At 46.6% G+C, this 24,472-nt stretch overlaps 1 protein-coding gene across 2 annotated transcripts; it reads right to left on the bottom strand.

The window, feature by feature from the left end:
• Positions 1 to 210: 210 nt before the first annotated feature.
• Positions 211 to 22,167, bottom strand: REST (RE1 silencing transcription factor). Of its 2 annotated transcripts, none has more exons than XM_075929217.1 (4): positions 22,050 to 22,167; positions 19,920 to 20,833; positions 11,097 to 11,180; positions 211 to 5,719 (listed from the first exon to the last, which is right to left on the bottom strand). In XM_075929217.1, the coding sequence occupies exons 2-4, from the start codon at positions 20,821 to 20,823 to the stop codon at positions 4,038 to 4,040; spliced, it is 2,670 nt and encodes an 889-aa protein (XP_075785332.1). In that variant the 5' UTR covers positions 20,824 to 20,833; positions 22,050 to 22,167; the 3' UTR covers positions 211 to 4,037. The 2 variants fall into 2 exon arrangements, with proteins under 2 accessions (XP_075785332.1, XP_006128042.2); XM_006127980.4 differs by lacking the exon at positions 22,050 to 22,167 and adding an exon at positions 21,110 to 21,317.
• Positions 22,168 to 24,472: the final 2,305 nt, after the last annotated feature.

The raw sequence follows: 24,472 nt of genomic DNA, 5'->3' as shown, positions 1-24,472 counted from the left end.
CTCATACACTAGTGCACAAGGTGCCTGTATCATGCCTTTGCATCAGAACCACCCCGTTTTACTGCAGTCGGGGCCCCTCTTGGCCACAAGTAGCCTGCAGGGCCCATACAGCAAAGCTGGTTCCATATGAATGTTACTAACGAATGCAAGGGTTTATTTACAGACAAGTTTCACAGCACAACTGTTTATTAATAAAAGGTAGATAAGCCACATGTTTAATGAAGTTTATTTAATCATGACTATGCTTAGGAAAATACACTCAAAGTTAATAGAATGCAATTTAGTTTAACTTTACACTACATTTTGAACAAAAGACTTGTACATAGTTTAGGTAAAACAGAACTTGTGATCTGGTTTGTTTTACATCTATTACAAATGTATAAAAAGTTGTCATGCACTACAGTAGATAAACAGCATGAAAAAATTACCTTTGGTTTAATTCAGAAAATAATAGAAGTATTGCACTGTAAAAGCTTCAAACGTGGTGCAACAAAACATTATACAAATGTTTCAATGCCAGCTTACAAAAGTTCGTTAGCTAGTGTAATTTTAGAAAAAAGCATATATACATGTGGAACAATTCCATTAGCTACCTGGATTTAGTTAATATTGTATGTAAATCAGGTATCTACATCACCAAAATTCAAGAGCCATCTTGAATTTGGTTTAACACTTATCAGCGACATTATAATTCTGTTGAAATCAACAACGTTATTGGATACTAACTGACCTGTCAGTTTGGATTTTTCAAAGGATGTAAAGTTCCAGCCTAGTTGATCAAAATTCAGAAATGGCAATTGCCATGGATTACACGTTCCTGGTTATCCACTTTAAAGTTTCTTGTGTGGTCACTTTTTGAGTGTATATTTCCAGATATGTGAAAGCCCCAAAAACTATATTACTCAGTATGGGGGACTGGCAGAGTGGGATACCATTACGTGGATGCCTGCAGCAATCCTTCCAGCCACATCTTACAGTTGGATATTGTCACGGGCTTTGTTGCCCAGAAACCCTATGGCAGGGAAGAAGTACTGGCAACAAAGTACACAAAATAATTTAACTTTCTTGGAAAAGAAACACAATGTGGTACATATGTTTAAAGAGAGAGTTAAAAATACATATTCTGGAACACATAAGGGAGGTTATCTAAGTTTTACACCTATTTCAAATATTTCATTAGCAATGTCTAAGCATATTGTTAGAAATAAGTGACATATTACATCTTTTGCTGCTTTACCTTCACATACTTCCAAATTCCTATCTTTAGCTCTATTAAAAATAAATCAGAAAATTGGGAATTCCAGCATAGTTTTATTCTCACATCCGAGTATTTCAAGGCAAAAAGACTGCATCTCCAGTATATTTTTAAGTAGGAAGAATCCACATTTTATTTCTGTTCATAGTTAACACATTTATTTTCACTTTCAAATTTTGTGATAAAGAATATTGCCTAATATAGGCATTATTCTTGTCATGGTGTCCCTGTGAGCATAAAGGGCTTAGCCCTGCCTGTGTCCCAGCTGCATACACTGTTAACATGGAGAAACATAAGGCTGCTTTTATTTGATGGCAATTAGTTTCAATTTACTCCATGTCACTGCCATATTTTTATTTCTAGCTCAAAAGCCAGGCTTGTCTAAAGACTTTATCTCAATAGAATTAAAGTTCTTTAAATCTCTTGCCAGATGGTAACTGCACTTCTGAAAAATATGAAGGTATCCATAGAACCTCTACACATCACTGGAATTCCCAGTCAGTTCAACTCTCTTACACAAGAAGGTAACATTTTATATATAGAAAGACAACACGCTATTAACAAGAAAGCTGTAGCTAAAACTATCACATCTGGTTGTTTAGAAAGACAATTCAACTAGGTTTATTTACTTAATGTTTTAACATAAATATAGTTGCAACTTGATCTTCAGTTGACAATGATTGTCACAGCCAAGGTAAGCACTGAATACTATCTAATCACACACAAACTCTCTATACATTAGACAGTTTCTGTCTGTCTTGAGGGATCTTCCCCCCACAAATCTTTGGCCTCCCACTACCAATCTCTCAATCTCTCCCATAAGTAGAAGCAGTGTGTTGTTCTCTATTCATTCAAGTAACATTAAGCACACTGATGTGCAGTTTCTAGAACATGTTACGTCTCTAGGCAAAACAAAAAGTCATTAGAATAAATACAAATTCTCCTGTCCCGTGGGGGCGGAGGAAGAAAAGCAGGAGTTTATTTTTCTCTTGGCAGAGTTCATATTCAGAGAAATTGTCACAAAATGCAGCCGGGGGGGGGGGGGGGCTCTGCTCAGCTGACATTTGACTGCACAGCCACTGCTCCGCAGAGGCCAAGCAAGCATTCAGGGCTGAAAAGCCAAGGAGGTTGCACCCTTTCCAAAATGGAAATAAGCACTTAAATGTGGATTTCCTTGCTGCAAAGATGGGGGTTTTTTTTCACCTGTTTGACACACAGCTAGCACACACGCAGCCTAACACTTGCATGCCTCAGAAAACCATCCGCGTTTTGTTCTGCAGTGAACCCTGTATTCAAATACTACTTATATGACTTTCCTCACATATCAGCATGAGTTTATAATACAGCCACCAATTTATTATTTTGTCACCCTTAACAGATCAAGGCTATTTATTTAATTGTTTTAATTAATCTTGAATGAATAAAGAACAAGAAATTCTACATCTTTCCTAATTCCAGGTTTGTTGCTTACCAGTCTTTTTGGTGCACAGGGTTCTGGATTTGGATGATTCCTACTTACAAAGCAGTGCTACAGTTATTTTAACCATGAGATTTAGAGTTGCCCATATTGCAATGGAGTAGAAAAAAAAAGCCAAGGTTCATAGAAATGCGCAATATGTTTCCCTCTAGAACAAATATCCCACTTTATGGTGATCACAAGTTATAAATTAATTAGAAGGAATAAACTATATGAATTACAAATAGCAGAAGTAATATTTTCATGACAAAATACAATGAAAATGCCACAAATGCTTATTCAAAATGTTTTGAACCTGCATCATCATCCTTTGCCCAAAACCGATACAATTTTAAAGCTACTTAAAAAATATAACCAGCAACCAATAACTATACCCCATGAAAACAAGAACTGTAGGAAAGAATATCAAAGAAAACTGGCCCATGGTAAGCAACAAATCTGAAACTTTCAACATAAAAAAATGACACAAACAAAATAAAACATGCATATAGAGTGTACATATCCTGCACAAATGCTATTCTAAAGGATTAAACTGCATAGGTAAAAATCAAAACTATAATGTGCAATATTTTAAGCCCTTTAAAGCACAATCAAAAGTAAAGATTAAAAAATAACCCTTCCTTCCCTCCTAACTATGCCAATTACAACCACTGTTTCAAATAACACATTTACCAAGATATGTGTTTTCCAATCAACAAAATTGGAAATACTACTTCCAAATTTTGGCTTACTGCTCGTGATTAGGGGATTTGAAATGTATATTCAAAATGACAATTATCTTCAAATGATTATGTTTATCTCTAGACAAATTTAATTTGTTTTACAAAGTGCTCTTTCAATGAAACAGAAGTCATCCTCCTTGTAGAAAAATCAATTAGTAATTTAACACTTATCATACAAAGATATGTTATGATAACTGAACTAAAAATTAGTTTGAGAAAAACTGCTCAGAAAGAAAAGAAACTTATCCCATTGGTTCAAAAAGCATTTGAATTATGCAGGTGTAGCTATAGTCTGTTTGCTAAAACTCAATTTATAAAATAATTTGTGCAGAAACGAACAGACTAGAGGCTTACGCTGATTTAATAATATATAGCCTCGCATACCCTACATGTCTTCTTTAATCAAGACATACAATTAATGAAGTCAACATTACACAAAAAGTTGGCAAAAGTATTTTCAACTTAAAAAAATGTAGACACTAATTAAAGCAAACCATGCTTTAAACAGCCTGTAAGAACTGTACATAAGCTGTGTGAGATCTTACAAACAAAAGGATAACCTTGCCATCAAACTGCAGTTTGGTTATTCCTGCTCCTTTGTTGCCTTCTCAAGATAATACACATTCACTAAGTGGCGATTGAGATGCTTACTGTATTCGCCTTCTTTTTTAAATGAGCGGTCACAAAAAATACACACATAGTTCTCCTTTGCAATCTTGGCCTCTGCAGCTTCCTGTGCCGCTTTGCTACTTGTTTCCTCCAGCACTGCTCGAGCACCATTCAAGCCGGAATCATCACTTCCTTCTGACACGTTGTCACTTATATCACTGCCGTCATGACTGTGGATGCCTTCGTCCTCCTCCATTTCCTGAGATTCATTCGCTGCCACGTTATCTGCAGGTGCCAAGGCCAGAGCGTCCTTAGGGTCTGACTCACACTTCTCTGGTGACTGTGGTGCTGGTTCTTCAGCTGGCATCTCTGTTTCAGACAGATCTACTGGATCTGGATTAATCACTGGTTCTGCCTCACAAGTTTGCACCAGGTCCAGCTGAGGTGCCAAACCTGGTAATGCATCCGCTGGCTCCTGTAGGTTTTGCTGAGAGGATGATGATGTACTAGGAGACTCCTCAGAACATGTGGCTTGCTCTTTATCAGGCTGTTCTTCAACTTCTTTCTGATCAACAGTTTCTTTCTCCTCCTCCTCTGCAGTGGGCATTTCTTGGTCTTTCACCTCTACGTTGTCATCTGGAAGCTGTGGGGGAAGTGGTCCCTGGTCCTGCGCGCACTCTCCATTGATGGCCTGGCTTTCCCCATCAGGAACCGGGCTGTCCTTGCTCACTAACAGTGGACTAACAACAGGATCTGGCTCCTTCTGCTGGTCAGTCCCATCACTGCCAGCCTTCCCCTTTTTGGCCTGTTCTAGAAGAGGAGGCTTTTCAGGGATTACCTCTTTGTGGACCGTTTCCTGATCAGGCTTATTGCTTTTCTTACTGTGCTTATTCTTCAGAGCTTTCTTTTTTCTGTTTTTCTTAAGGCAAGAGTTCAGTTTTTTAGGCACCTCCACTTTTACTTCTCTTTTTTGAGCTTCCTGACAGTTTCTGGATTTATTTTCCACTTTCTTTTTCTTTTTTGCTACTGTTTGTGTGTCATTTGCAGGCTCTTGCTTCGAGGAAACTAGCACAGCCTCTGCTTTCCTTTTAGCCTTCTTTGTCTGTCTTGATTTCTCTGTACTTTTCTCACTTTTAATATCTACCTCCTTATATTCAGAAGCTGATTTACGACTCCTGGTTGTCACCTGGCCTACACAAATGCTGCTGGCCGGTTTCTTTTCCTTTGATAAGCTCTCTTTCTTCTCCACCTTTACAGCTCCCTCGTTTTTCCTTTCAGGTGACTCTCCTTTTGTTTGCTCTTTCTCCAGCTTGTCATTCCCATTTTCAGAAGAGTCGGCTTCGCTCTTTTTAGTCCGCAGTTTCACTTTGGAAACATCCATTGTGATATCTGAACAATCAGGGTGCCGGGATTTGATGTGATACTGCAAGTTACATTTCTTGGATGCAGCATAATCGCAGACAGGACAAAGGAACTGGCGTGGGTTGACATGGAGCTCCACATGCTTTTTGAAGTTACTTCGGTCGGCTGTTTTGTAGTCACAGTGCGGGCAAGTCAGAGGTTTGGGCCCATTGTGAACCTGCCTTGCATGGCGAGTAACTTCATGCTGGTTTGAGGCCACATAGCTGCATTGATCACATTTAAATGGCTTCTCCCCTGAGGAAGGAATGGGGAATTCCGATTAAAACACTGAAGAAACAGGTACGTGACGTTATATAGATACTATGTCAATTTCAAACAATTGTCCATGCTTCTTTCTTAAAAGTGTGTCAACTTAAGAAATCCAAAATCATAATCGTATAGTCACAAACACGTTCACAAAGACACCAATAACAACACAAAGAAGGAAAAACAAAACAAGCAAACAAGCAATAACTACATCACACTCTGTCTCTGAATACATACCGGAATAGATCGTTCTATAGTACTATTAGCAAATGGAATCCATACCCAACTGGTCCTTTGAATGCATTGTAGAAAAATGGAAATTAACAGGTGATGAATAATTGTCTTACACAAACATTTCTAAAACAGTCCAACTTTACAAAGGTTTAATAGACTTTCTATTTGCACTGAAAATGAAATGGATGAAAATTGACACTTACAGATGGCAAGCAAGGCAATAAAGCACACTTTAAAAACAGAATTTTCTGGAAAAAGTGTACATCATTCAAATGATCATTACCCCTACTAATTCAATTCTCTGAATTTTTACTTGAAATATTTAAAATATTACCTTCTATTAAATAGAACGTGCAGAGTCCTGTTTGGTTTAGCATTTGCATGCTAGTTTTAAAAACTGAAGACCAAGTCCTAAGTAGGGATGTTACGGTCTAGTCAACTAGTTGCTTCTCTCCCCACTTGCTGCCTCTATCAGACAGAAGCAGCAAGGAGGAAGAGTGTGGGGGGTTCTTCAAAGCGGCAGTGACGCACAGCTGATCCTGGGCTCCATGCAGCGCTGCCCCTTTGAAATGCCGCCACAGCTTTCCAAAGCGTCAGCCACGTGGAGCCCAGGGTCAGCTGAGGAATCCCCAACTGATCCCGGGCTCCCTGTGGCGCTGCCCCTTTGAAACGCCGTGGTGGCTTTGGCTTATTTATACATAAATGTAAGTGTGCAAAAATATCTTGAGTGTGACAAGTAATAGAGAGGTAGCCATGTTAGTCTGATCTTGCTAAAACAAAAGGAAACCCTATGTAGCACTTAATACCAACCCTGGAACTTTCCCTTGCAACAAACCCCGTTGCCAACTTTGTCCACGTATTTACTCTGGTGACGCCATCATTGGACCTAACCATGTCAATTATACGATCAAGTTCACATATTCCTGTTCATCCAGAAATATAATTTGTGCCAACAGTGTCCTTCTGCTATGCATATTGGACAGACTTCTCAGACACTTCGCCCAAAGAATTAATGCCCACAAATCAGACATCTTCACAAGAAAAAACCTGTCAGTTTGCATTTCAACCTACCTGGACATAGTCTTAACGACCTTACTACATGCATCTTACTTCAAAGAGACTTTAACACCAGATTACAGAGAGAAAATTCAGAATTTTCATTCATGCTTAAATTTGACCTTTTACGAATGGGCCTTAACAAAGATGCTAATTACCTTACCCATTAGAAAGAGAGCTTCCCCACTTATCACCCCTGATTAGCCACTCATTGACTTATAAACAGCTATTCCCTCCCTCCTTCTCCCTCACCCCACCTTCTGTTCTAAATCTGATGTCAGTTTAATAATGAGTTCACTTTTTCATTGTATTCCTGTGGTATATATGGTCATGCCAATTCTCTTTCAGAATATGATCTGAGGAAGTAGGTCTGGCCCGAGAAAGCTCATCACCTAATAAACCATCTTGTTAGTCTTTAAAGTGCTACACAGTTTTTCCTTTTGTTTTAGTGTGACAAGTTCAACTGTGTTTTGAAAAAATTGCAAAAAAAAAGCCCTAGTGTCTTGTAATTTAATTAAGCTGTTCATTCGAGCCCCTCCTCTTTAATCACCTCAGGCCTGGCAGTACCTCTTTTTATTGTCTGACAAAATGTAGGTCTCTCTCAAAGATCGTCTGCGCAGAGAATGATGCAGAGAAGGCATTTAGCTTTGTTGGTAAACATGTAAGCACTGCGGTTACACATTTGCACGCAGGGGGGAGGCAGCTCCGCAGGAACCAGTGCACGTGGGGAGCTGTTTTTTAACCATTTAAACAAATACACTGTCACATCCTTAGTGTAGATGTGCAGTCAGAGGGCACCTGCTTCGGATACCAGGGCTACACTTCTGAGGGATATCCATTGGGCGTCAATAGCTTCCGGCCCTTTGCTATTTAATACCCTGGAGCAGGGCTACTCAACATGTGGCCCATGGGCCACATACAGCCCGTGGCCCGTTGGTTTGCGGCTCCTGGTGCGGTTTGGGTTTACGCAGGGCTCAACATGCGGCCCGCAGGTGGGATCCTTTGAACATGGCTTCCACTGGGAACATGCGCCGCAATAGCGAGTCAAGAGAATGGTCTTCTGTTGATAAGCATTTAGTAGCTAAATTCCTGGACTGTCATTGCTCATTAAAAGTGCTGTCATATGGGTGGAAATTGGGTAAATATTGCTTTTTATTACTATCAGAACTAACTTAAATGCGGCCTATGTGTTGTATAGTCTTGCCTTAATTTTTGTACTCATGCCCGTCGGTCTGAAAAGCTATTTGCATATATATTTGCATGTACTGTATATGCAACCACACTTAAGTTGCGGCCCTCGGCATGTGTTGTGAATATCATTGTGGCCCCCAGGGCTTCCAAAGTTGAGTAACCCTGGAGTTTTGTTTTGGTTTTTGCTTGCTCCTCTCCTTGTTTGTTTAGAGGCCCGCATGTTTTCTGTGTCACCGTTAGGGTACAACTAACTTGTCTCCCACGCCAAGTCTGAGGATTTGCATTTCCTTACTTCTGACTTTAGAATCTGTTTATTATTGTTTATAGCACGCTCGAATCTTACAACATCTAGCACAGACCAGAGCAGTGCTGCTTTCTTAAAACTATCTTCCTCTTTCTTTTTTGAGTTCCCCCTTTAATCTTCCTTTCACAAGTTTAACATCACAACCCTTGTGTTTGATACGGCACAATCCCTTTCCTGAGGATCCTGAACTTAGTTACACTATCATCAATAATGAGTGGATCAAGTATGTTTTACTGTGCATTACTTAGGATTTGGTAAAGAGCAGCCTCTCCCTTTGTGTGCTCTAGAATGAGCTGTTCCAACTGTTTAAGATGCCCAGAAATTCCTTTAAACCATGTCAAGACATGACTTGTATTACCAGGAGTGTTGCATGGAAGACACAGGAGGGAAGAGCCCTGTTCCACTCCGCACTGGGGAGCCCTCAGATGAACTACTGTACCCAATTTGGAGGCTGAACTTTAGGAAAGATGTGCTAAACTGCAGTTTCCAGAGGAAAGCAACAAAGATAATAAACAGTGTAGGAAACCTAACCTATGGGGAAAGGTTAAACAAATGGGCATGTTTCCTCTTGAGAAAAAAGACTGAAGGGGGTGGGGATCTGAAAATAGTCTTCAAATATATCACAAGTGTTCTAAAGAGGTCGGTATTCTCCATGCCCACTGAAGGTAAGACAACAAGTAACGTGCTTAATCTGCAGCAAGGAACATGTATAGGTTAGATCGGGGTGGGCAATAAAATGGCGGCAGTTCACCAGGGTTAGTCGCTGGTGGGCCGCTGACGCTATAATTAACCTGCACCTCCGCAGGTAGGGGCAATGCAGCTCCCATTGGCCAGGAGCGGTGGTCTGCAGCCAATGGGAGCTATGATCCCTGTAACTGCGAAGGTGCAGATAAATACGGTGACATGGGGACCTGCCATGAGCTAACCCTGGCAGACTAGCTCCAGCCAACGGACCAATATTTGCTCACCCCTAAGTTAGATATTAGGAAAAAAACTCTCATTATAAGGATAGTGAAGCTCTGGAACAAGCTTCCAAGGGAGGTTTGAGAATCCCAGTTGTTGGATGGTTTTAAAAGCAGGTTGGACAAAATCTTGTCAGGAATGGGAGGGTTGCTTGGTCCTGACTCAGTGCAGGGGCCTGGACTAGCTGACCTATTGGGTCCCTTTTTCCAGCCCGACATTTCTAGGATTCTGTGACACACAACCAGTAACATCTGCTTTACTACTTTATTAACTCCTGCTGCTTTATCGAACTTATTTGTCCCTTCTGTCTTTCTCAACATTGCACACGCAGTATTTTGTTCCTGGCCTGGACACCAGTAGCCTAATCTGACTACTATATTTATATTCTTCTGAGTTAGGGTTTGCAGCCTGCTCTCGTTATCCAGGCGAGAGTCACAATTAAGGCAATAGAGGTAGTGTGGGTTCAAGTTCACACTGAATTTTCCCGAGAGCTACAACCGAGTTGTACTTGTGGCTCTCACCTCACTCAATACAACAGCAGCTGCAAAATTGTAAATGCTGCCATTTCACAAACCAGCTTTGAAAAAGAGAGATAACAAGTTCCTGAGAACTCAGTACCAATCACAGTGAAATAAATGACAGTGACAATTACTATCTTGCCCTTAAACCCCAGGGAATATGACTGTAAACATTTTCTGCAACTCTTTGTGATACTGGCCATAAAGCTAAACAGACATTTTCTTGCAAATGTTCTTGGAAGAAACTGTGACAGATTTTTTTAAATTAGGCATCATAAATTAACTCTGCTCTCAGAATTGCTGAGATCTATATTAGACATTACATGCTAGACCCTCACCTTGTATGTATTGTCATTGCTTCAGTGACTTCAACTGAGCTGTGACAATATACACAACCTGAGGATGTTTCCACACACTCCATCCTATTGCTCCTGAACCTATATCCCAGTGTAAAAAGTCCAAAGAAATGAAGATACTCTTCCAAGCCTTGGATTGCAATGGGAAAATATCTACTCCTTCATTACAACTTTTCAGAGTAAGGCTTGGCACTTGGATAGCCCCTTCCATCTAGGGATCTCAAACCCCTTTACAAATGACCAAGCAAGCTTGCCACTGCCAAATGAAGCGACAATAGTGGTGGGCAGCAGTGCAGAGTTTCCAACAACATGAATGTACTAACACCACAATGAGCGTGCTCTTTCCCCTGTCCCAGAGATACACGTTTTACCTACATTTTCAAAATCTATTCGAATGAACACAAGTGTCACAGTCTAACCCAAAATGTTTCTATGGGACAAAATATTAACACTTTTTGCATGTCCCTTTCTACAGAGCGAAGAGTGAAATAAGAGAGCAGGCAGCATTTGAGAACCCCGGCTTAATGGGACATTCTGATTGTAGTGGTCCCTCCCCCGTAGGAAAGCCCTGGGTGCCCGATATCCTGTTCTTTAGTCAGCAGGGCCTATCTGACTTGCACATGGTTCAGCGTCCTCCTAGAAAGCTAGACCATTGTCATGACGATAATTTAAGCCTGGGCAACACTAAACAAATGTAAGAAATATTTTCCACGGGGTTACTGTGATGCTGCCTTTTCACCTACCTGAATGAGTTCGCATGTGCCTGGTTAGATGAGTCTTCTGAGAACTTGAATAGGGGCACATAGAACATTGATAGGGACGTTCTCCTGCAAAAACAAACAGTTCAAATAAAAATGAAACAAATAAAACCCCACAGCCCTGAATGGCACAGCATTGCCAACAAAAGCCCCAGTGCAGGCATAGCTATGCTGATGGAAGGGCATCTCTCGACACAGCTAACCTCATTTGGACAGGCGGTGTTCCTAGGCCAACAGAAACACTTCTGTGGGCACAGTCTACATCTACACTACTGAGCTATGAGGTACAGGACAGGTCTACACGACGGGGTGAAGCTGACATAAGTGACGCAATTGCAGCTACGGGAGTAGTATAGCTGGAGTCGACGTAGCTTAGGTCAACTTATTGCAGTGTCTACGCTGTCCTAGGTCGATGGGAGAAAGTCTCCCACCAACTTACCTTACAAGTCTCGTTCTGCTGGAGTACTGGAATTGAGGAGGGAGTAATCTGTGGTTAATTTAGCGGGTCTTCACTAGAAACACTAAATCGATCCCTGGTAGATGGATCACTGCAGCATTGTGCTCCTGGGAGTGGGGACAAGCCTGCAGTCTCTGTCGTGAAGGTGCACCCTTGGAGTCCCCAGACTGACAAGCTAGTGCCTTGTTCGTTTTCAGGATAACCGACTTTCAAGCTAAACGATATAAAATGCATTAGCTATTCTGGATTGATCTCATTTGTACATAAAGCCTAACACAAGGATTGTCCTCACTGAAGACAAGGAAGTTTTAGTTATAAACACCTGCTAAGCAGGTCAAGGTAAATCCTACGTTCCCAATTGTTCTTTACTTGAACCTGGTAACACACGAAAGCTGCATGCTGCCTTGTCTTCATTAGGGTGTGAAGAACACACCTTTTGCCTTGTGTGGACCCAACCAAGAGCAGTAGGGGGGGCTGGGGACAGGGCTGAGATTTCTTTTTCACATTTCTGTGGCTTACACTACAGACTTATGTTGGTATATCTCTGTCTCCCCAGGGCATGGAAAATCCACCCTCCTGAGCAACACTGTGTCGATGGGAGAGCTTTTCCCATCAACAGAAAGACAGCCTCTTGGGGAAGTGGAGTAACTGCACCAATGGAAGAACCTCTCCCACTGGCGTATGTAGCATCTTCACCAAATGCTGCAGCGGTACCACTGCAGTGCTGTTCGAGTAGAAAAGTCCTTTAACTAAATTTCTTCCTCTCACTAATCCTATTATACACTGTTAATTAGATCAGCATCTAAAAGACAAATTCCACCCTGCAACAGGTTAAGGCCCCTCCTAAAAAAAATTAATTCTCCCCCACTTTAAACAATATGGGAGAGTTTTGCCAGACACGTACAATGAAACTGCCACGTGATCAAAGGGCCTGGCCTGGTTTTGTCGCAGGCCCTGCTTGTAACCAGTACTTTTCATTTCCTGTTCTAAAGAAGTGGGCACGCAGGGATGTGACTCGGAGTTTGTCTGCACAGCCCCCCAGTGGTTCTGGGCCCTATTTTCATGGGTCAGCAGGGCAGGCGTTAAGACTTGCTGGGGACCAGAGCTGCAGCCCATGCTTAAGTGCTACAACCCAGGGCAGAAGCTGATGTTGTAGGCCCCTGCCTGGAGCTGAAGTGCTTGGGCTTCAGTTTTGGATCCCCAGCCTGAAGCGCCGTGGCCCGGACAGGCTCAGGTTTCAGACCACCCACTTGGGTTGTGGAGTGATTTGTGCTGCGAGAAGCCCCACGTAACATGCTCTGTGTGCAGACCTTGCTGGTGCACGCTACACCTGGGGGCGAGGCTAAAGCCCAACTGCCACTTTCACTCTAGTGCGGATGCAAGCTAAGCCTAGCACTGAGGAGGGATATTAAATTTCAATTAATTAACTAATCGGATAGTCGATGGGATTTCCATCGACTATTCGATTAGTCAATAAGAACTTCTGCGTTCTGCCTCTGAAATGTACAAGAGCCCCAGCAGGGGCTCTTACGCATTTCAAAGATTGAAACGCTGCACAGAGCCCGGGGCCAGCGGGGAGTCCCACTGACCCCAGGCTCCATATGGGTGCTTCCTCTCGGAAACGTACAAGAGCCCCAGCGGGACTCTTGTATATTTCAAAGTTGGCCACCGCCACGCTCCTGCCCCCTCCCATGGAGCTGGAGTTGGAGCTGGGGGGAACCAGCTTTTAAGCCAGCTCCCTGCAACAGCCCCTCCTCTTCCCTCCACTTGCTGCCTCTTTGTGATAGAGGCAGCAAGGGGGGGAGGGACTAGTCGACTAGTGTGTCAACTATCTGAGAAGCTTTTGCTTATCGGATAGTCGACTAATCGCTTACATCGCTAGCACTGACCATTCCCCAGTGCTTTCCCAGTCGCCCCGTGTGCCCAGAAGGGCAGACCCACGCCTTGCAGAGCTGCTCAGCTTCCCACAGCTGAGCTGTGCGATATGACCGCAGGAGTCCTAAGAGCACAGCACCAGAGCAGACATGGGAACTCAGGGAGGGCTTTGCTCTCACTTGAACTACACTAACCTGTGTGCCTGCTCTCACTTGAACTACACTAACCTGGGTGCCCGCTCCCAAATCACTGCACGGTGCAGTTGACTTAGAGCTGACACAGAGCCTGATCAAAGCGCTGCAGCTCTCCTGACATGTGCAAGCTCAACACACAGGAAGGCAGTGGTGCTCGCCAGCATGGCAGTCTGGCACTCCTGGGAGTTCTCGTGTTAATCAGACGGGAGCATTTTAAGTGTGAAACTAATTAGTAGCAAAAAATCTCTCTGTAAAATCTCAAATTCAACTAACAATTAGAAAGCTAACCGAAGAAAGAAGTTCGCCTTATCCACACCAGCCATGTAAGACTAGTAAATGAAAAGGACTAGCAACATGAACATCAAATATCCGATGCAGAAGATTTAAATGTTACTGGAAAAGCTGCATAGGAGAGTTTTGACTGGAGTGGGCAGCATGACAACGCTGAGTTTAATAGACAGGTGGCAATCTAAAGAGAGAGTCAGCAAAGGCAAAAGGCAAATAGCGGTGTAGCAATCAGCCAAGTTTGTGTAGTCACTAACTCCTTCAGTTCCACGTCCTCCCATCTCGCACACACAGCCCTCCTCTCTAACGCAATAGACACATCTATAACAAAGTCACATCAGGGCCTTCCTAGGGATGGGAAGATTTAACGGTAGGCCTTACAGGTTAAGTTAACTACTGAGGCTGACACAGCTCCGCACGCCATGGGCTCACCACAGACAAGGGCAGCTCCAGCACAACACAGCCTCTGTCCACGGGGAGCCAGGGTGCACCGTAGGCTGAAACGCGGGAGCAGCCCCTCATCCCCCTTTGATCAGTTAAATAATATGTTTAGCCAGTTCAACAGGATTTTACATCCCTAGGCCCTACTGATAAGACCATTTGAAGAAGTTAAGACCTGGTTGTTTCGTTAGGCACTTTAAATACAAAGTTCAATTTTAACCAGTAATAAGGACACTTCCAATAAAGAACCATATGTACAGACTGCCAGGTACTTAAAAAAACCATTTCTTCTGCTTGTTTTATTTGATTTTTTAAAATAGCTTCCCTAGTTAATGTATTGGTTAACTAGTGGCAAACACTTGTCAGCACAAAACATCTAGGCTACGTCTAGACTGGCATGATTTTCCGCAAATGCTTTTAATGGAAAAGTTTTTCCGTTAAAAGCATTTTCGGAAAAGAGCATCTAGATTGGCACGGACGCTTTTCCGCAAAAGCACTTTTTGCAGAAAAGCGTCCGTGCCAATCTAGACTCGCTTTTGCGCAAGAAAGCCCCGATTGCCATTTTCGCGATCCGGGCTTTTTTGCGCAAAACTCTACCGCGTTGTCTACACTGGCCCTCTTGCGCAACAGCATTTGCGCAAGAGGGCTTTTGCCTGAACAGGAGCAGCATAGCATTTCCGCAAGAACACTGACAATCTTACATGAGATCGTCAGTGTTCTCGCGGAAATTCAAGCAGCCAGTGTAGACAGCTGGCAAGTTTTTCCGCAAAAGCAGCTGCTTTTGTGGAAAAACTTGCCAGTCTAGACGCAGCCCTAATGAAACAATAAATGCAACACACTGTTTGCCAGAGATCCAAACACTAGCAGACAAGACCTTGGACTGCAGTATGAACATAAGGATCAAGGCGTATTTCTTCTTTTGCTCATTTATTCCTCTCTGAAACACTGTCACTACTGTTACTGTGTAGTACTGGCCCATCCCAAATGCAGTGATCGACTAAAGGCTGCCTTGAAAGGCTCTTGCTTTGTGTTAGATCCTATAAAATGCTAAGCACCCTTATCGCAAAGAGAGCTTTGAGAGTTTGTCCCCTGAACATCCCAGCTGACTGCAGTATCCAAACAAAAGCAGGGAAACTTTAAAGAGACATGATTAACCAGAAATCAAGTCAGTTTTAAAAATGAATTAAAAGTAGTTTCTGGGAACTCCACCTGATCTTTGGCTAAACTTTTCTAAAAAGTTCTCTCTCTCTCCCAATGATCTTTGAAAGATTCACACCAACAAAAGCAGAAACTGACTGACTACAGGGAAAATGGTGAAACTGACCATACAAAAAGTGCTGTCCACAGCACAAAATGAGAGACAGGAATATGTTGTTATTTTCCTAACTGCTTTCAGTTGCAAGGTACACAGCGGTGTTGTAGCCATGTTGGTCCCAAGATATCAGAGACACAAGGTGGGTGAAGTAATACCATTAAAGCAGGCCAGTAAAAGTTACCACCTCAGCATCTTTGTCTTGCTGATAATCTGAGATGTGCTTTTTCAAAAGGCGGTTATTTTCAGACAGAAGTGTGATTTTTTAAGCACTGTCCTCTAAACAAGACACTTCTATTTTGCAGACATGAGTACGTCTAAAGTAGACAAGAAACTCAGGGCACAGACTAATGCAGGCTGGCAATGCGCAAGCTTCCCCACTGTACCTCAGTCTTGACCTGCAAATCTCATGACTCTGGTCCTGTATTTCTAGGAGATTTCAGACTGAGAAGAACTGCTCGGGAGATTCAAATGAAGTTGCTAAAACCATTTTACTTGGGTAACAAGCACAGTAACTTCAAAGGAGAAATTCTGTATGCACTCTGCTCAGCCAGCACAGCCCACACAGTAGGAAAAACCAGGTCAGAAAGGGGGGCCAGCCCAGGGCAACTAGAAGATGATTGAGTCTCTCTCTCTCTGAGGTAATCTCCACTGGCTGCCCCCAGGAGGAGTGAGTGGCAAGGCTGGCTGGCAGTGAAGCCCGTCCTGTGGCACAGGAGCAGAGAAAGAATTGTACCCGATCCCAGGAGAGACTGGCCAAACAAACATCCCTCCTGATGAGACAAAGCTGGTGCCACTGGCAGCCATTTTGCTAAGAAGGAAAAGCACTTGTGGCACCGACAGCATAGGAGCCCCATGGCAGAGCTCTGGAAGCTGGTTTCTCATGCTTCAGAAAATCTTGTTAAAATAGCAAAATACTTAGACCACGTTTTGTCCTGCCCTAATCCTGGAGCCATGTCACAGACATTGTGCGTTGGGTGCAGCACAATGAGGATGTGCTCTCTCTTTTCCTCTGCCAGTAGCAGATTAGAAACGGGTTCGAGATCTCCTACATGAGCCTCGTGCATGCTAACAAATGGTGTTCCTATTTCTCTTGGATACTGCAGCGATGGGAACCCGAGATGTGTCGGAATCCCATATAAATAACCACGGGGTCGTGCATGTCTTAGCTTCAGTAGGCCCAGCTCATTGTACGTACCAAGCACCCCTCCATTCCCCCGGAAGGTCCCGTGGGCCACCCTCCCAGGTATTTTAGGGATTTTCTGCAATCTGCAGACCCTCTGCCTCATGCCATTGCTCTGTGTCCCCCATACCACTCTTGCACCCCATTAGAGGTCTTATGCAATTGCCCTATTCCCCCCCAAACCAGGACTGTGCACACCCCTATTCTGCCCAGACCAGCATTTCTTTCCCACCCCTGTCATGGCTATGTGGGCCTTCCCTGCATTATTATTTCTTTTCTGTCTAGGAGTTAAGTAATTCAGAGTATCAACATATTGAAATCTATTCGGAGAAAGGGCACAGACATGAAATCAGGGTATCGTTATGCCAAAGGGTGTTAACTGGCATCAACCAGTACCTTGGGCTATGGACAATCGCAGGGGTGCTTGAAGCTATGGCATCCTTAGAGAGCAGGGCTTCTGTGTCCCCAATTTTCCCCCAAATGGCTTTTCAGTTTTCCCCCAAATCAACAGGATTCTGCCCACTGATTCTGAGAACATTCCCTAAAATTCTGGACTTGCATATGGTGTTCAAAAGCTATCACTTTACATCAAAACAGAGAAATGCCGTCCAGTGGAACGCCTCCCACACTTGGCCAATTCACATAGTATTACAGTGGATTTTACTCAGCAGGGTTGATAGTTGCTTGAGGTTGGGTGTGGGGGTGTCTTTGTGTGTGAATTCCTTATTTTCTATTATTGCAACAATCTGAAAATTGCCAAGTTTTGTCTCAGCCTTAGGATCAAGTTTTCAAAGGTGCCTGAATCACATAGGCCCTTTGAAAATGTTACCCTTAGTCTGATGTCAATTTTGCTTTGTTTTTTAAGAAAGTGTCTTTCACTTTGCAGGTCAGAAATTCTAAATGTATTGAATCTGTATGTAAAAGTGGTTCCTTTTATTCCTACCCTTTGTTTCCTGTCCTTTAACCAGTTATCAATCCACAAAAGGAACTTCCCCTCTTATCCCATGACAACTTACTTTACATAAGAGCCTTTAGTGAGGGACCTTGTCAAAGGCTTTCTGGAAATCTAAGTATACTATATCCACTGGATCCCCCTTGTTCACATGTTTGTTGACCCCCTCAAAGAACTCTAATAGATTAATAAGGCATGATTTCCCTTCACAGAAACCATGTTGACTTTCCCGCAACAAATTATATTCATCCACATGTCAGACAATTTTATTCTTCACTATAGTTTCAACTAATTTGCCCGGAACTGACATTAGACTTACCAGTCTGTAATTGCCAGGATCACCTCGGCTGTGTCTAGACTGGCAAGTTTTTCCGCAAAATCATCTGCTTTTGCAGAAAAACTTGCCAGCTGTCTACACTGGCCGCTTGAATTTCCGCAAGAACACTGACGATCTCATGTAAGAGTGTCAGTGTTCTTGCGGAAATACTGTGCTGCTCCCGTTCGGGCAAAAGCCCTCTGGCGCAAATCATTTGCGCAAGAGGGCCAGTGTAGACAGCACAGTGCTGTTTTGTGCCAAAAAGCCCCGATGGCTAAAATGGCTTTTTTGCGCAAAACCGCGTCTAGATTGGCACGGACGCTTTTCCGCAAAAAGTGCTTTTGCGGAAAAGCGTCCGTGCCAATCTAGATGCGCTTTTCTGAAAATGCTTTTAACGGAAAACTTTTCCGTTAAAAGCATTTCTGGAAAATCATGTCAGTCTAGACGTAGCCCTCTAGTGCCCTTTTTAAATATTGGCATCACATTAGCTATCTTCCAATCATTAGGTATGGAAGCCAATTTAAAGGCTAGGTTACAAACCACAGTTAATAGTTCTGCAATTTCCCATTTGGGTTCTTTCAGAACTCTCGGGTGAATGCCATCTGGTCCCGGTGACTTGTTACTGTTAAGTTTATCAGTTTGTTCCAAAACTTCCTCTAATGACACCTCAATCTGGGACAATTCCTCAGATCTGTCATCTAAAAAGAATGGCTCAGATTTGGGAATCTCCCCAATATCCTCTGCCGTGAAGACCGAAGCAAAGAATTCATTTAGCTTCTCCGCTATGACTTTATCATCTTTGAGTGCTCCTTTAGCATCTCAATTGTCCAAGGGCCCCACTGGTTGTTTAGCTGACTTCCTGTTTCTGATGTACTTAAAAAACATGTTACTATTACTTTTGAGTTTTTGGCTAGCTGTTCTTCAAACTCCTTTTTGGCTTTTCTTATATTTTTACACTTAATTTGACAAAGTCTATTTTCCTCACTAGGATTTGACTTTCAGTTTTTAAAAGATATCTTTTTATCTGTCACTGCTTCTTTTACCTTGTTGTTAAGACATAGTAGCACTTTTTTGGTTCTCTGTGTTCTTTAATTTGGGATATACATTTAAGTTGGGCTTCTATTATAGTGTCTTTGAAAAGTTTCTATGCATCTTGCAGAGATTTTACTTTTGTCACTGGACCTTTTAATTTCTGTTTAACTTCCTCATTTTTGTGTAGTTCCCCTTTCTGAAATTAAATGCCATAGTGTTGGGCTGCTGAGGTGTTTTTCCCACCACAGGGATGTTAAATTTTATTATATGATGGTCACTATTTCCAAGCAGTCCAATTATATTTACCTCTTGAACCAGATCCTGTGCTCCACTTAGGACTCAATCAAGACCAGCCTCTCCCCTTGGGGGGTTCTACCTGCTCCAAGAAGGAGTCATTTAAAGTATCAAGAAATGTTATCTCTGCATCCCATCCTGGGGTGACATGTACCCAGTCAATATGGGGATAGTAGAAATCCCCCCACTATTATTGAGTTTTTTAATTTGATAGCCTCTCTAATCTCCACTGTCGCTGTCCTGATCAAGTGTCCTGCTATATTCTTATTATTGGAGCATGGAATTCCTATCTATAGAGATTCTATGGAACATTTTGGCTCGTTTAAGATTTGTAATTAAGTGCAACAGTCAAACAAGCCTTATCAGGGTGGAGCAAATCTTGCAAATACAAGAGTCCCACTCTGACATACCTAGTACAGTTCCCCCAATCACCAATATTCCTGCTCAAACAGAGATGAAAGACTTACCAGTATGAGTTCGAATATGTTGAATATAATTGTTCTTCCTGTCTGAAAAGTAGGAGCACTGGGAGCACGTGTACACCTTCCTAGGAAAATGATTTCTTAGATGTTTCTTCCAATGATACTCACTGACAGTGGTGTAAGTACATATGGTGCACTTGTACACTCTCTCGTTTTCTCCTGCTTTGTTGTGGTGTTTCAAGTGTGCCAGATAGTGATCATATCTGTTAGTGTTATAGCCACAGCGATCACAGCGAATAGGCCCCTTAGAGAAATCTGCCTCTTCTGTGGTGCAAGAATCAGATTCCTTGACCTGGGCTTTCTTCTCTGCATTTTCCTCTACAATGAATTTCTTGGCACTGTGCACTCTAATGTGATGCACAAACTCCTCCTCACACTCTGCCTCATAATGGCATGGTTTGCAACGAAATGGCTTGCTTTTCAAGCTTTTACATTTGTCCTCTGCATTCTCTGGAGTATCTGGTGCTTCCAGGGTGAGGTGGTCCTTGTCCAGACTGCAGGGCTCAGGAGTAGGGCAAACGGCTGGACCCTGGCTTTCCACACTAGGAATTTCAAGAGCCCCTAATTCCATGGTTTCAGGTCCATCAGGGTCGCTGTCCTCTCCCTGTGTATCTTCCATGCCCTCTCCATCACTATCTGAAAAGTTGCTGTCACCTACAGTTGTCAATTCAGCCATTTGCCTCTCTTCTCCAACCAGGTAATCACAGCAACTGCCATTAACTTCTCCTGTCAAGGCCACATTTGCCAACATAATAAGCTGAGGGGCTGCCAGCTCAGCTTTGGAAAGGTCATGCAAGTCATACATGTCGTTAGACAGTGCCATGCCAATGTTGGCACTGCCAGAAAATAGGCTGTTCCCACCAGACTGCCCCAGCACCTGAGTTGCCATAACAGCAATTCTGTCAAAAAAAAAACCAAAGAGCACCAGTAAAAATCTGACAATTACAAATATAAACATCCATTTTCTAAGATCCAAAACTGAGAGAGTAGGTTGGTAATGTCGGCACATCTATCCAAGACTATCAACTGTTATGAAATACAAATAGGAAAATAGAAAAAACGAGAGATTTGGTGAAAGCTAGCTCTTCCTTAATTAGATATTTTCTTTTTATGAACTGAGCAAATATGCATTTTTCTTTAAAATGTTTACTTTTTGCTCACAAGTATGTACTCACCTTCTGGAAAACTTGTCAATAAGCCAGGCTACTTTAAGACAAATCCTTGATTGCTTTACATTACCAGGAGACACACTCGCTTTACAAAACGCCACTCGTTTCCGAGCTACATTTAGAACGTGTCTACACAGCTCTGCGGCCGCGTCTCTTCCCTCCGCCCTCCACTCGGAGCTGGAGTCAAGTCCTCCCGTATTTACAAGCTCCCCTCGCTGCAAAGAGACTCGTTTCGCATGTGCTGCCACACCCAGTGACCCCAAAAGTGGCCTTGTGACCGGGGGAGAGCCGGGGAGGCTCGGGAGGAGCCGGGGGGCGCTGGGGCCGCTCCGGAGGAGCAGGGGGGACGCCGGGGAGGCTCGGAGGAAGCCGGGGAGGCTCGGGGGGCGCTTGGGCCGCTCGCGGGAGCCGAGAGCGCTGGGGCCGCTCCGGAGGAGCCGGGGGAGAACTGGGGGGGCTCGCGAGGAGCCGGGGGGCGCTGGGGCCGCTCCGGAGGAGCCGGGGGGCTCAGGAGGAGCCGGGGGAGAACTGGGGGGGCTCGCGAGGAGCCGGGGGGCGCTGGGGCCGCTCCGGAGGGGCCGGGCGGGCACGCGGGGCGCAGCCATGTCGTACAATGCGGCGGCCGCGGGCGGTGCTCGGTCCCCGCGGGCCCAGCGCGCTCGGCCGGGGCACGTCGCGGCAGCCGGGCCCGGCCCGGATCGGCCATTTTCTGCCGCCCGCCCGCCCGGCACAAAGCCGTGGCCCGGCCCAAGGTCACGCCCCGCCCGGCCGCAGGGAAGCGCCGCGCGGCCTGGCCGAGCCGCCCCGGGCGCTTCAGGACCAGCGGGCCGAGCAGCTCCGCCCGCGCCGGCAGGCCCCGGCCCCTTGGCCTTGGTGCTGATCCCGCCCGCCCGCCGGGCCCGCGCGCTGATCAGCCCTGGACAGCGCCCCGCCGCCCCGCGCTCACCGGGCCCGCTCCGCCGCCGCCGCGCCGCTCGCCGCCAGGCGCCTTCCTGTGCGGCCGGCCAGGGCGGGAGCGAGGCGCCGCGCATTCCAGCACAGCCCCCGCCCCGCCCCGCCCCGCCCCGCCGGCCTGCGCCCGCCCCTGCCACCGCCGGCTCTGGGGGGGGGGTGAGGAGAGATGGGGGTGGGCTGTGGGGCTCTGGGGTGAGGAGGGATGGGGGGTGGGCTGTGGGGCTCTGGGGGTGAGGAGGGATGGGGGGGACCGGTGGGGCTCTGGGGTGAGGAGGGATGGGGGGTGGGCTGTGGGGCTCTGGGGTGAGGAGGGATGGGGGGTGGGCTGTGGGGCTCTGGGGTGAGGAGGGATGGGGGGTGGGCTGTGGGGCTCTGGGGTGAGGAGGGATGGGGGGTGGGCTGTGGGGCTCTGGGGTGAGGAGGGATGGGGGGGACCCGAGGGGCTCTGGGGCGAGGAGGGATGGGGGGGACCCGAGGGGCTCTGGGGCGGGGGGGGGAGAGATGGGGGGTGGGCTGTGGGGCTCTGGAGTGAGGAGGGATGGGGGGTGACCCGAGGGGCTCTGGGGCGGGGGGGGGAGAGATGGGGGGTGGGCTGTGGGGCTCTGGGGTGAGGAGGGATGGGGGGTGACCCGAGGGGCTCTGGGGCGGGGGGGGGAGAGATGGGGGGTGGGCTGTGGGGCTCTGGAGTGAGGAGGGATGGGGGGTGACCCGAGGGGCTCTGGGGTGGGGGGGGAGAGATGGGGGGTGGGCTGTGGGGCTCTGGGGTGAGGAGGGATGGGGGGTGGGCTGTGGGGCTCTGGGGGTGAGGAGAGATGGGGGGACCGGTGGGGCTCTGGGGGTGAGGAGGGATGGGGGGACCGGTGGGGCTCTGAGGTGAGGAGGGATGGGGGGTGACCCGAGGGGCTCTGGGGGTGAGGAGGGATGGGGGGTGACTGGTGGGGCTGTGGGGTGAGGAGGGATGGGGGGGACCGGTGGGGCTCTGCGGGTGAGGAGGGATGGGGGGTGACCCGAGGGGCTCTGGGGGTGAGGAGGGATAGGGGGGACCGGTGGGGCTGTGGGGTGAGGAGGGGGGGTGAGGAGGGATGGGGGGGACCTCTGGGGCGAGGAGGGATGGGGGGCACCGCCGGCTCTGGGGCGAGCGGGGGGGGTGAGGAGGGATGGGGGTGGGCTGTGGGGCTCTGGGGGTGAGGAGGGATGGGGGGGACCGGTGGGGCTCTGGGGGTGAGGAGAGATGGGGGGACCCCAGGGGCTCTGGGGTGAGGAGGGATGGGGGGACCGGTGGGGCTCTGGGGTGAGGAGGGATGGGGGGACCGGTGGGGCTCTGGGGTGAGGAGGGATGGGGGGACCCCAGGGGCTCTGGGGTGAGGAGGGATGGGGGGACCGGTGGGGCTCTGGGGGTGAGGAAGGATGGGGGGGACCGGTGGGGCTCTGGGGTGAGGAGAGATGGGGGGACCGGTGGGGCTCTGGGGTGAGGAGGGATGGGGGGGACCGGTGGGGCTCTGGGGGTGAGGAGGGATGGGGGGGACCGGTGGGGCTCTGGGGGTGAGGAGGGATGGGGGGACCGGTGGGGCTCTGGGGGTGAGGAGGGATGGGGGGACCCCAGGGGCTCTGGGGTGAGGAGGGATGGGGGGGACCGGTGGGGCTCTGGGGTGAGGAGGGATGGGGGGACCCCAGGGGCTCCGGGGTGAGGAGGGATGGGGGGGACCGGTGGGGCTCTGGGGGTGAGGAGGGATGGGGGGACCGGTGGGGCTCTGGGGTGAGGAGGGATGGGGGGACCCCAGGGGCTCTGGGGTGAGGAGGGATGGGGGGGACCGGTGGGGCTCTGGGGGTGAGGAGGGATGGGGGGGACCGGTGGGGCTCTGGGGGTGAGGAGGGATGGGGGGACCGGTGGGGCTCTGGGGTGAGGAGGGATGGGGGGACCCCAGGGGCTCTGGGGTGAGGAGGGATGGGGGGGACCGGTGGGGCTCTGGGGGTGAGGAGGGATGGGGGGGACTGATGGGACAGGGGGTGACCGATGAGGCTATGGGGTGAAATCGGGGGGAGAGGACAAAGGGGACAGTTGCCTTGGGGCCCAGCAATTGAAAGGGGCCCTGGGCTCCTAGCTGCTCTCCTGCGGCAGTGGGGCTGGCTAGAGCCCCAGGCCCTTTCCACCGGTGTTTCCCAGCCAGTGGTACGAGTATCCTCAGGGCCCTCGAGAGATGTCTGGGGGGTACGTCAACGCAACTGAAATTGAAATTTGGAGAAAACTGAATTTTTGTTGTAAGTTTTACAGCACTTCATTAGTTTTGTACTTTTTACACCCAAACATTTCATCAACTGTTTAAACAAATGTGTTGCAATAGTAGAAAAAAATGGTGTGTGTCTGAAAACTGTAGGTACTGGGGGTACTTATCATTTTTTGTTTTTTGAAAAAGG

This window comes from Pelodiscus sinensis, chromosome 5 (genome assembly GCF_049634645.1).
Source record: "Pelodiscus sinensis isolate JC-2024 chromosome 5, ASM4963464v1, whole genome shotgun sequence".
In the NCBI taxonomy this organism is placed as follows: Eukaryota; Metazoa; Chordata; order Testudines; family Trionychidae; genus Pelodiscus; species Pelodiscus sinensis.
This window is presented reverse-complemented; position numbering and strand designations above follow the sequence as displayed.

Bases quoted from the DNA above. Each gene is read 5' to 3' on its own strand.
- REST (XM_075929217.1), bottom strand. From the start codon at position 20,823: ATGGCAACTCAGGTGCTGGGGCAGTCTGGTGGGAACAGCCTATTTTCT. The intron at 11,181-19,919 runs GTAAGTCTTTCA...TTGTTTTTGCAG, and splicing joins ACATATTCGAACTCATACTG to GAGAACGTCCCTATCAATGT. The intron at 5,720-11,096 runs GTAGGTGAAAAG...TTCCTTCCTCAG, and splicing joins GCACATGCGAACTCATTCAG to GGGAGAAGCCATTTAAATGT.